General features: G+C 47.5%; 1 protein-coding gene across 2 annotated transcripts in view; it reads left to right on the top strand.

Annotated features, from left to right (window-relative positions):
• Window positions 1-13,300, top strand: part of LOC309518441 (tropomodulin-3) — a 46,856-nt gene that overhangs the window by 15,902 nt on the left and 17,654 nt on the right. For both annotated transcript variants that reach the window (XM_082198763.1, XM_082198764.1), the window contains exons 2-3: window positions 307-512; window positions 3,646-3,802. In XM_082198763.1, the coding sequence (XP_082054889.1) occupies window positions 387-512; window positions 3,646-3,802 (283 nt within the window). In that variant the 5' untranslated portion in view covers window positions 307-386. The remainder of the gene's footprint in view (window positions 1-306; window positions 513-3,645; window positions 3,803-13,300) is intronic.

The following is a 13,300-nucleotide window of genomic DNA, read 5'->3' as shown; positions in this document are numbered from 1 at the left end:
TCTGGACTCCCTCGCTCATTGGCATAAGAGTGCGCATAAGCCTGCCCGGTTCCGTGCCTGCCACGCCCCCGTTCTGCCCTGTTCCGCCCTTTTTCCTAATGTATTTATGACGTTTGGGGGCTACTTCTGGGTTAAGCTCATGTGCGCCATTTGGATGTGCCTAAATTGCTCCTTGCCTGTAGTTTATATTCTGCCATTGCAGTTGGAACGGCTTCTCTGCACCATCCTAGCTCTCTTGAACTGCCTTCTGTTTGCACACACAGCAAAGTGCCCTTGTTAATGAGTTCTTTGTCCCTCTTTCCACAGTTCCTGTTAAAAATAAAACCCAGGTTGCCAGCCTTGCTGTACACTTGACAAAGCTGCTTGCCCCCCCGCAAGCTGAAGCGATGGCTCTCCCCTTCCGAAAAGACTTGGACAAATACAAGGACCTCGATGAGGATGAAATCCTGGGCAAGTTATCGGAAGAGGAGTTGAAACAACTGGAAATGGTCCTGGATGATCTGGATCCAGAGGTGTGTTTTGGGTCAGCGGGACGATTCCCTCTGTTTAAAAAAGTGCTTATCCTGCTTTCTCTTGTACAAACATTCAGGATAGCTAATGCTGCAAGAGAGTGCAAAAAACAGTGGCTTGACACCACAAGAAGCCTGAATGGAATGAGTCCATGTGTTAGTGCTGTTGCACGAATTGCAAGTCCCAATAATAATGATGATGATGATGATGATGATGATGATGATGATGATGATTTATTATTTATACCCCGCCCATCTGGCTGGGTTTCCCCAGCCACTCTGGGCGGCTTCCAACAAAACACTAAAATACAATAACCTATTAAACATTAAAAGCTTCCCTAAACAGGGCTGCCTTTAGATGTCTTCTAAAAGTTTGGTAGTTATTTTTTCTCTTTGACATCTGGTGGGAGGGCGTTCCACAGGGCGGGCACCACTACCGAGAAGGCCCTCTGCCTGGTTCCCTGTAACTTGGCTTCTTGCAGGGAGGGAACTACCAGAAGGCCCTAGGTGCTGGACCTCAGTGTCCGGGTAGAACGATGGAGGTGGAGGTGCTCCTTCAGGTATACAGGACCGAGGCCATTTAGGGCTTTAAAGGTCAGCATCTACACTTTGAATTGTGCTCGGAAATGTACTGGGAGCCAATGAAGATCTTTCAGGACCGGTGTTATATGGTCTCGGTGGCCGCTCCCAGTCACCAGTCTAGCTGCCGCATTCTGGATTAATTGCAGTTTCCGGGTCACCTTCAAAGGTAGCCCCACATAGAGCGCATTGCAGTAGTCCAAGTGGGAGATAACTAGAGCATGTACCACTCTGGTGAGACAGTCCGCGGGCAGGTAGGGTCTCAGCCTGCGTACCAGATGGATCTGGTAGACAGCTGCCTTGGGTACAGAATTGACCTGCGCCTTCATGGACAGCCGTGAGTCCAGAATGACTCCCAGGCTGCGCACCTGGTCCTTCAGGGGCACAGTTACCCCATTCAGGACCAGGGAGTCCTCCACACCTGCCTCCTGTCCCCCCAAAACAGTATTTCTGACTTGTCAGGATTCAGCCTCAATCTGTTAGCCGCCATCCATCCTCCAACCGCCTCCAGACAGTCAGTGACTAGAGTGCAAACATCTTTTCAATGGAAAGCGAATCCTGGGGGAGCCTGGGGCATCTTGGCTGTTGTTGGATTCTCAGCTTCCATCAGCCCCAGGCAGCATGGCCAATGGTCAGGGAGAAGTGCCATGTGGACAACCCTGCCAGATCATCTGGTCCAGTATCTCACAGTGGCCAACCAAATGCCTCTGGGAAGTCTTTAAGCAGAGCATGAATTCAACCGTGCTCTCCCCACTTTGTGATTCCCAGCAACCAGTATACAGAAAAGGAGGTAGAGCAGGGTTTCCTAAATTTGGGTATCCAGCTATTTTTTTGTACTACAATTCCCATCATCCCCGACCACTGGTCCTGCTAGCTAGGGATGATGGGAGTTGTAGTCCAACAACAGTTTGGTGATACAAGTTTGGGAGAAACTGAAGTACAGCATGGTGAGAGTGACATCTGGGTGGCCACATCTGGAACGGCACGTGCCTTGGGTGTGCAGGCGCAATGGATTTTAAGCTATAAACGTTAACAGGTGTGGATTCCAGAGGCAAAAGTCAGCAGATTGTGTGCTGCAACATCATCTCTGGTTCACTCTCCACACGTGGCACTCTTTTCACACCCAGAAAGGGCCTGTCCGTGAGCAAGAAATAGGGAGCTCGCAGAATGGATCTGGTTCAGTAGAAAAATGCCAAAATAAAAACAGTTTTGTTTCAGAATAAATCCAGCACAAAATATTATACATGTATGCACATTGCAGTCTAGGACCCTTGTACCTACAGGACCGCCTCTCCTGGTATGTCCCGTTGATGACCTTAAGGTCCATATATAGCAACACCCTAGAGGTCCCAGGCCCTAAGGAAGTCAGATTAGCCTCAACCAGGGCCAGGGCCTTTTCAACACTGGCTCCGGCCTGATGGAGCGCTCTGTCTCATGAGACCAGGGCCCTGCGGGATCTGATTTCTTTCCACAGGGCCTGTAAGACAAAGGTGTTCCGCCTAGCCTTTGACTTTGAACCAGCCTGATCCCCTCCCTCTTTTTCCTTTTCCTTCTGTGATGGAACCCCTATTTGGGGACTTCCCTGGCTTTTCTAGAAGGGATGCGGGTAGCGCTGTGGGTTAAACCACAGAGCCTAGGGCTTGCTGATCAGAAGGTCGGCGGCTCGAATCCCCGCGACGGGGTGAGCTCCTGTTGCTCGGTCCCTGCTCCTGCCAACCTAGCAGTTCGAAAGCACACCAGTGCAAGTAGATAAATAGGTACCGCTCCGGCGGGAAGGTAAACAGCATTTCCGTGCGCTGTTCTGGTTCGCCAGAAGCGGCTTAGTCATGCTGTCCACATGACCCAGAAGCTGTACGCCGGCTCCCTCAGCCAATAAAGCGAGATGAGTGTACTTTAATCCTGTTTTTAAGTTGTATTTTGGTCAATTGTTTTTGTACATGATGTTAACCGCCCTGAGCCTGGTCTTGGCCAGGGAGGGCGGGGTATAAATAAAATAAAATTAATTAATTAATATCATCATCGGGATGTATCCCAGTTCCTGCCAAGTGGAAGAGAGCCTTACTTGTATGTGCACAGGGAGGGATCTAAAAGTACATGCACCAGAAGTAGGATGTGATGGATAAATGCAGATATTATCACTGTGTTAAAACTGTCCTCAAACTTGCAAGTCTCACCCTGTCCCAGGAGATAGGGCTGATGCAAGGAAACATGATAGTGGTGATGGCTCTGCTCCCAAGACAGGATCCAGGAGGATTTGGCCTTTTCGACCCCTTCCTAGATACCTTCCTAGATACCACAACAGGGTGAGCTCCCGTTGCTCGGTCTCTGCTCCTGCCAACCTAGCAGTTTGAAAGCACGAACTGCAAGTAGATAAATAGGTACCGTTCCAGCGGGAAGGTAAACGGCATTTCCATGCACTGCTTTGGTTCGCCAGAAGTGGCTTAGTCATGCTGGCCACATGACCTGGAAGCTGCGTGTATTTTAGTGCACTGCTTCGGTGGTTTGTTGTTTTTTGGCGAATAAGAGTGATAGAAGCCATGTCATTTTCGTTTTGCAGAATGCACTGTTGCCCGCAGGGTTCCGGCAAAAGGACCAGACTTCCAAAAAGCCCTCCGGTGCTTTCGACAGGGAGAAACTCCTTTCGTATCTGGAGAAGCAAGCGCTGGAACATAAAGACGTTGAAGATTTTGTCCCGTTCACGGGAGAAAAGAAAGGTAAGGGCGCCCCTCCCCAGCCCCACTGCCACACCAGGCACAATGGTTTGCGCAAACTCGCCCTGAAAGCTAACGGACGTGAGTTTACTTCCTCCCCTTTCTTCCTTGCTTCTGCTGTAAGTGGTAATGCTTGGCTTGTAGTTGTACGTAAAGATCCAGTTTATTTACTTTTATATTTAAAATAAATTTATTTATTAGGTTTCTCAAATTAAAATTTTACAATCCCGTATCAACATACAATATAAAAACAAGAATCCTCAGAATCTCCTGGACTCCCTCCTCCTCCCCTTTGTGGGTCCTGTTGTTATTCCTTACCTCCTGCATCTTTTATAATAATTCAGAACTTTCGCATCTCCATTATATCCCAAATTCACCATTAAACTACAAGTGCTATGCCAACCCCACTAACGATTTTAGCTGTTTACAATGGTTTCTAAAATATATTATAAATCCCACCCCCACCCCCCTTATTAAAGTTTTGGTCTTCCTGATTTCTGATTCTTCCAGTCCAGTCATTTTTGCCATTTCAGCATAGTCCATCAACTTGCATCTGCCATTCTTCTCTGGTAGGGACTTTATCTTCTTTCCATCTCTGGGCTAGTAGCATCCGCGCAGCCATACTCACGTATGTAAATAGTATTTTCTGCTCCCTTGGGATTTCAGCACCTAGAAGTCCTTTAAAAAAGGCTTCTGGGTTTTGTTTTTAGAAAAAGTTATTTTAAACATTTGTAAAGATCCAGTTTAAACCTTATAGCCCCATCTGTCTTCTGAGGAATGAGACAGAGAGGAAGTTTGTGTGTGTGTGTGTGTGTGTGTGTGTGTGTCTGTGGACTCCTTCACATGTATGAACTGGGCCTCGGATGTGCACTTGCCTGCGTGAATCTGAGGTCCTCAGAAAATTCTGCTTTTCAGTATCAAAGCGGAGAGGGCTGCTTCTCCAAAATGAATAGAGCACTCCCTTGCCCCTGTCGTAAGCGGTTGCTAAAACTTGAAAGCCTCACCCTGTCCCAGCTGTTGGCGAACATACAATGAGCCACTGTTGCTGGTGGAGAGGGCTGATGCAAGAAAACTTTCTTTCGCGGAATGACATTTGGAAAGAAAATACAGATTTCATCCACATAACAATGGGAGCTTTGTGGCAAAAAGCATTGTGACTATCAAGAAGGCATGCAAACAATCGTTGTCTGCTGCAAGCATACAGCTCGAGGACCCAGAAGGGTTGGGGAATTGATTCCCTACTTCAGAGGTGGTGAGCTTGGGCCAAGCGGGAGTCCTAAATTGACCCGCAAGCCTGTTTTCCTGAAGCCACACCCACCTTTCCTATATATATATCCTGTCAGGTGTAAGCAGTGCCACATGTATGTATAAGCTAAACAAGCTATAGCTTAGGGCCCCACTCTCTTGGGGGTCCCCCAAAAAATGTAAAGGAAAAAAATCCTGGATGTACATTTCCAAAATATAAGATAAGTTCAACAATCACTTTGATAAAATACATTTTGTTATGTGCAAATGGCTTTAGATACCTATTAGGTCCATAAAGTACCATATAGCATATATGCAACACAAATAACAGTGACGATTTGTTGTTGACAAACGACAGCTGGACATATAAAGGGCCCCATTACCTTCAGTAGCTCAGGGCCTCATCAAACCTAAATCCGGCCCTGGGTGTAAGGCAGATAAAGATGCGACTCCTTTCCAGAAGCAGGCTTTGCAGGCACCGCTTATCATCTGTCCCTTTGCTTGTGTGGCTTGAGTTCACATCACTGCTGGTAAAGGAAGTGTGGTTTTGCAGCTGACCGTCAGTGCTTGCAAACCGTTCTTCGTTTGCCCACATGATTTGCTTCATCTGATTTCACCTGCCTGAGAACCAAAGCCTTTGTGGCTTGAAGTCTACTTGGCCAGTTTTTCTGGCTTCCTATGCTACCTTAGGGACATGGGTGGCGCTGTGGGTCAAACCAACACAGCCTAGGACTTGCCAATCAGAAGGTCGGCGGTTCGAATCCCCGCGACGGGGTGAGCTCCCGTTGCTCGGTCCCTGCTCCTGCCAACCTAGCAGTTCGAAAGCACGCCAAAGTGCAAGTAGATAAATAGGTACTGCTCCAGCGGGAAGGTAAATGGTGTTTCCGTGCGCTGCTCTGGTTCGCCAGAAGCGGCTTAGTCATGCTGGCCACATGACCCGGAAGCTGTCTGCGGACAAATGCCAGCTCCCTCGGCCTATAGAACGAGATGAGTGGCGCAACCCCAGAGTCGTCCGCAACTGGACCTAACGGTCAGGGGTCCCTTTACTTTTAGAATAGAAATCACCCATGGACACCCACAGGGCAATGCAGTGCATTTTGCATTGATTGCCTTGTTTCACAACCCAGGATTGCTCAGCTGCAAGCCAGTCTGTTGTAAGCCAGCATCTAGGCAGTGGGTTCCTAGGCTTTTCCCGTGCACAGCCCAGTTGAAAACTGCTGAGGGTCATGAAGAACCACTTAACGATTCTTGCCTATTGTAGCAAATGTAATGCCCTGTGCTAGATGCTATATGATTCTCTATTGCCTCTGTTATTTTGGATCTGTTGTATTTTATTGCAATACAATTCCATATAATTCAATTAGCTACCAGATGTTGTGTTTGATTTTTGGCACAGGTGTTTTTTTTCTTGCACAAGTATGTGAAATAAATTGATTGAGCTGATTGTGTTTATATTCTGCCTTTTCTCCAAGGAGCTCAAGGTGGTTTCCCCTCTCCTCAGTTAATCCCCACAGCAACCCTGTGAGGAAGGTTAGACTGAGAAGCCGTGACTGGGCCCAAGTTCACCCAATGAGTGTCATGGCTGCATGGGGATTTGAACCCTGGTCTCCCAGGTCCTAGCCCAACATTCTAACCACTGCACCACAACGGCTCTCTATGATTTCTGATGCATAAATGCATCATGTTCATCTTAGCCTTGATTTCATTCAGCTTTTTGTATCAGAGCTGGAGTCTACCAGTGCTTGGAAAACCATAGTTTTCCCACCCTGGTTTGTACACACTTCAGTGATACTGAGCACACATAACCATTCTGACACACTTATGCCAAGCTGTTGGGTGTGGAAGTGTTTTGATTTGTGCATTCCTGCCCCCCCCCCAAAAAAAAATCACTCCACCGTGTGATCTCCTCCTTAACTAAATGAAATGTTCCCAGATTATCAGCAGAAACACTCCTGTGGCCCTTGCAAGCTCAAGTGCAGATGTGTCCTTTCGACAACGTTTGTGTTGGTGTGTGTCGAGCGAGAGGAATCTAGAAAAGCTCTCACTTGGCTCCCTGCCTGTATAGTTATGTCATTGTTTCCAAAGGCTGCGCAGAGTTTTGCCCTCACAGTGACTGAACAATGAGCTTGAGTTTTGAGCGTATTTGCTCATTACCTGGAAAGGAATCTCGGAAGTTTTCTCAGAACAGAAATAAGGGTGGGTCTGAGCAAGACGAGACTCGCTGTGAGCTCCAGTGAGACCAAGTTTACATTTGTGTGAGGGTCCTTTTTGTTGTTGTTGATTGCACGAGGGAGCAGCTAAACTGTGGCATTGATCGCACAGCAGTGTTTAAATTTGGGTCGGTTATGGGGGCTCCCTCAGCCTCAGCCAACACAGCCAATGGTCTGTGAGGAGTTGCCGTCCGGTCACTCTCACACTCCTTATCTTTGAGTACTTCAAAAGTTCTTCAGAGCTGTGTGAGAAAGTTTCTGTCTGTGTGCTTTGGCCAAAGTGCACCCCTGGAGCTGCAATGGAAGCTCTGCTCCAGCGGCTCAGGACCGCCATACCTCAAGGACCACCTCTTTCCATATGAACCTACCTGGACCCTGAGATCACCTTCTGAAGGCCTTCTTCGTGTGCCGCCTCCTTGAGAGGTCCGGAGGGTGGCAACACGAGAACGGGGCCTTCTCTGCAGTGGCTCCCCATTTGTGGAATGCTCTCTCCCCAGGGAGGCTCGCCTGGCGCCTTCATTATACGCCTTTAGGTGCCAGGCAAAAACGTTCCTTTTTAACCAGGCCTTTGGTTGATCTGTTTGACATCCTGTGCCCTTTTAAAATGTGACTCTTTTCTTCGGGGGTGTTATTGGGTTGTTGTTTTTATTCCAATTATATATGTTGTGATCTTTTCTGTGAACTGCCCCGAGACCTCCAGGTATAGGGTGGTATAAAGGTAAAAGGTAAAGGGACCCCTGACCATTAGGTCGAGTCGTGGCCGACTCTGGGGTTGCGGCGCCCATCTCGCTTTATTGGCCAAGGGAGCCGGTGTACAGCTTCCGGGTCATGTGGCCAGCATGACTAAGCCGCTTCTGGTGAACCAGAGCAGCACACGGAAACACCATTTACCTTCCCGCCGGAGCGGTACCTATTTATCTACTTGCACTTTGACGTGCTTTCAAACTGCTTGGTTGGCAGGAGCAGGGACCGAGCAACGGGAGCTCACCCCGTCGCGGGGATTCGAACCACCGACCTTCTGATCGGCAAGTCCTAGGCTCTGTGGTTTAACCCACAGCGCCACCCACGCCCCTTATACAGTGGTATATAAACTCAATAAATAAAAAGAAGGCCATTGCCTGGCCGTCCAGGCTTCCTCTGTCACAAGTATGCTATTATTCATAGTCTACCTCCACTCTCAGAGGCGGTGTTGAACTACAGGTAGATGGCTTCGACCAGCAGGGCTTTCCTTTACATTCTCAAAGGGGTACGTTTATGGCTGTTCTGCGGAGTCTGCCAAGGGAATCCAGGTTAGGTGCTCACAGTAATTTTGGACAGTACCCATTTTGTGCTTTTCATAGAGATTTCATCGCCTCTGTAGTGTTGCAGCCTTTGCAGAACCCAGAATGCTTTGCAGCTGTGGGAGACGGCTGAGCCGCCTCAGTTCTTAACGTGCAGCTTTGCAGTGCTAGGTTTAATAATGGAAACAAATGGACAGGAAAGGCACAAGAATGGGAACTGGCAGCTTTTCCCCTGGAAAAAAACCAGGAGGGAGGTGCTTTTCCCCAGTTGCGCGCTTGCCGTGTTGCCGAGGGGGGTGGCAGCTTGCGCATTTTCGGCAGATTGCCTCAGAGCCCTCTTGTGAAGCCAATTCTGTTTTTAATAACTGGGTTCTTTTCCTGTTGCATACCATGAAGAATAATGCTAATCAGAAGGAACAGAAATGCAATTGTGAAGGCTATAGCAGGCAGAGAAAAGTAAAAGGGAGAAGGGAGCATGTAATGCATATCCATTGCTTTCAGCTTTTTCAGACTTGCTAAATAATTGGGGAGCATTCATAACTCTCTGGTAGAGCACTGTCCTTGTGTGCAGAAAGTCCCAAATTCAGTCCTCAGCTTGGGAGGCAGTGATGGCCACTAACTTGGAAGGCTTCAAAAGAGGGTGAGAGAATTTCTTAGAGGGGAAGGCTGTCAATGGCTGCTAGTTGTGATGTTCTACCTCAGAGGTCAGCAACCTTTTTCAGCTGTGGGCTGGTCTACCATCCCTCAGACCATGTGGTGGTACATTGGGTTCCATACGCTTCAGGTTACAGACTCCGCTAACCCAGAAATAGTACCTCAGGTTAAGAATTTTGCTTCAGGATGAGAACAGAAATTGCACGGTGGTGACAGCGGAAGGCCCCTTTAGCTAAAGTCATGCTTCAGGTTAAGAACTGTTTCAGGTTAAGAACGGACCTCCAGAACGAATTAAGTTCTTAAACCAACGTACCACTGTATATGAAGAAAGCAGCTCTCAATTAGTTGTGATAAATCTTCTGTCTCCCATTTTGGTTCTGAAAACTTTTGGTTCATAGGATTGGACCCATTGTCAGGCCTATTTGGAGCACACCCATTGCAATTAATAGGCACGACTGGCTATTGTCCGTTGATTTAAGTGTGCTTACCCTTAGGTAGGATTTAATAGGCTGCAACCTACAGGCCCTATTGTACATGGTGTCTTGGAGGCCTTGCAGAATCAAGTTCAATATCAGTCATATTTTTTATGACATGGACCTCTAAAGACTATAAAACGAGTCCAGGGCAAAAGTGGGTCTTGAGTCATAGAATCATAGAGTTGGAAGAGACCACAAGGGCCATCGAGTCCAACCCCCTGCCAAGCAGGAAACACCATCAGAGCACTCCTGACATATGGTTGTCAAGCCTCTGCTTAAAGACCTCCAAAGGAGGAGACTCCACCACACTCCTTGGCAGCAAATTCCACTGTCGAATAGCTCTTACTGTCAGGAAGTTCTTCCTAATGTTTAGGTGGAATCTTCTTTCTTGTAGTTTGGATCCATTGCTCCGTGTCCGCTTCTCTGGAGCAGCAGAAAACAACCTTTCTCCCTCCTCTATGTGACATCCTTTTATATATTTGAACATGGCTATCATATCATCCCTTAACCTCCTCTTCTCCAGGCTAAACATGCCCAGCTCCCTTAGCCGTTCCTCATAAGGCATCATTTCCAGGCCTTTGACCATCCCATCAGATCTACGTCCAAGTCTTCTGTGCCATAAAACTCCGACCCTTTAGTCTTCTATTGCTTGTAATATTGCTAAGATGGATTCCAGACATATTTGATTCCCCCCACCCCGTTTCATTTCCTTTTATCTTGAAGATCAGAGTTGGCTCTTGCCAAGACTTGTGACAACGTGAAAGTGAATTCAAGGAAAACAGAACCAGATGGTGATGAGCTGGAAAGGGAGGCTTGACACTGTTTGGCGAGATTCACTTTTCAGCAAAAGATGCTCCCCTTTCTTGCTTCATTATTATGCCTGTATCCCAGCCTTTCTCAGCCTTGGGTCCACAGATGTTGTTGGACAACAACTCCCATCATTCCTGACCACTCGTCCTGCAAGCTAGGGATAATGGGAGTTGTAGTCCAACAACAGCTACAGACCCAAGATTGAGAAAGGCTGCTGTATCTTGTTCTCTGTCTTGTTTTTTTTTTAATATACAGAATCCACAACGTAAAATAAAAGCACTTGGTCCAAGTAAAATGGCTAGGGGAATGAGAAATTACTTATCTATGTTAATAATAATAATAATAATAATAATAATAATAATAATAATAATAATAATAATTTATTATTTATACCCCGCCCATCTGGCTGGATTTCCCCAGCAATCTGGGCGGCTTCCAAAAGAATATTAAAATACTGTGATACATCAAACATTAAAAGCTTCCCTAAACAGGGCTGCCTTCAGATGTCTTCTAAAAGTCTGGTAGTTGTTGTTCTCTTTGACATCTGGTGGGAGGGCGTTCCACAGGGAGGGCGCCACTACCGAGAAGGCCCTCTGCCTGGTTCCCTGTAACTTGGCTTCTCGCAATGAGGGAACCACCAGAAGGCCCTTGGTGCTGGACCTCAGTGTCCGGGTAGAACGATGGAGGTGGAGACGCTCCTTCAGGTATACTGGGCCGAGGCCGTTTAAGATGATGATGATAATTATATGTCACTCATCTGACTGAGTTGCACCAGCCACTCTGGGTGGCTTCCTACAAATTAAAAACATGAATAAGTATCAAACATAGCAAGTATAGATTCATCAAAATGATTGGTCCCACAAAACAAAATACCTTAACTCTCAAGTAAATAAATAAGTGTTTCTTCAGCTTATAGGGGAATATGCAGTGAAGATGCCTGTGTGAAGAGGGATTTCTACAAATTAGGGGCTGCCACAGAGAAAACCCTTTCCCATACCGCCATTCCTCACACTTATGGGAGTGGTGGAACTACTGACAGAGCCCCCTCCAATGACCTTGACACCCAAGAGGGTCTCTAGGGGTGGAGACAGGCTTTCAGAACCTTCTTGAGTCTCCTTCAGGGTCTGCAGAAGCCCTCAGAATCACAGCTTTTTCTGGGATCTGAAAGCCAAGAAGGGATGGAGCAGAGTATTGGTCCCAGAGCAAGGGAGTCCCGTAATCTCAGTGCCTGGGTTGCCACTCTCTGTAACTCAGATGGTGGGTAAACACAGAGCAGGGGCCTTGACTGTGGTCTGGAGGTATGGTCCAGTCTGCTCCAGAGCAGTGTCCTACAACTCCCATCATCCCTGACTATTGGCCATGGCAACTGGGGCTGATGGGAATTGGAGTTTGAAGCTCCTGTTTTGATAGCTCATTGGTAGAATATGTGCTTTGCATGCAGACGGTTCAAGGCTTCATTCGACAGTAATGGGGATCAGGTAGCAGGGCGAAGGGAAAGAAGACCCTTTCTGCCAGGAGAGCTGTTGCCAGTCAGAGTCTGCTATATTGGGCTAGATGGGCATTAGTCTGAGCTGGCTTAAGGCAGCTTCTTAGGTTCCTGTACGTCTCTCAATCCTCTGACTCAAGGGTAGGAAAACTTGGCCCACCAGATGTTGCTGGTCGCCATTGACCATGCTTGCTGGGGATGATGGGAGTTGTAGTTCAGCAATGTTTGGAGAGCCAAAGGTTGCCCACCCCTCCTCTGGGTTTTCCTGTTGTACAGGTTGGTTGCATCTATGTGCATTCACAACTTTCTCATACAGAACACATATATTCAGCTCCTGTGTTTGCTCTCAGAGGAAGCAGCAAATTGGGATAGGAGTGCCATCTACTGAACTACTCAGAATGCCTTAGCAGAGAAATATTTCACGTACTGCTGTCAGGCATCCATCAGAGAGATGTCTGAAGCACCGTTTCCAGCAGCCTTTCCCAACCTGACGTCCTGGAATTTGACAACCCATCAGCCCCCATCAAGCCTGGCAGTGCCAACCTGGTGCCATCAGGCATCCATACAGAACATCTGGCAAATGCTGATTTAAGCTTTTGCCTGCAATTTAAAGTGGGCCGGAAATCGCTCCGATGCATTGCAATCAAAAAACTGAAGCCAATCATGTTGTCGGATTACTGAGCTACTCACTGATCTCTATCTCGATGTAATAGCTGAATTTTTATGTTCAATTTGGCAAATGCAGTCTATATCAAACTGGCAGACAGGCTGACATGTTTGTTGTGGAGTGCAGCCTTTATGATGCACAGTAACGGTGATAATGATCTAGACCAAGATCCAAGGAAATACCTTTGGGGTAGTTCCTGAGGGCTTGGATATGCTCATTAGGTGCTGTGATTAGAATTATAGAATCGTAGAGTTGGAAGGGACCATGAGGGTCATCTAGTCCAACCCCCTGCAGCGCAGGGATCTTTTGCCCAACATGGGATTCGAACCCACAACCCTGAGATTAGGAGTCTTGTACTTTACTGACTGAGCTATCCCAGTAATTTAAATTAATAAATAAAGCCATTTTTGAGTGGCAGGTGCCCATGCTGTATATTAGCAGTGGGGAATCTCTGGCCTGGGGTGGGGGTGTTTAATGTGACCCTCTAGGCTTCTCTGTATGTGCCCTTGGGACTCTCTCAGAGCCACACACGCTCCTCATTTTTTCATCCTCCTTTAGCGCATACCCTCCAACATTCCTCTGATGAAAATAGGGACACGGGTGGCGCTGTGGGTTAAACCACAGAGCCTAGGACTTGCTGATCAGAAGGTCGGCGGTTCGAATCCCCACGACA

This window comes from Podarcis vaucheri (genome assembly GCF_965113315.1).
Source record: "Podarcis vaucheri genome assembly, chromosome: 14".
NCBI lineage: Eukaryota > Metazoa > Chordata > Lepidosauria > Squamata > Lacertidae > Podarcis > Podarcis vaucheri.
This window is presented reverse-complemented; position numbering and strand designations above follow the sequence as displayed.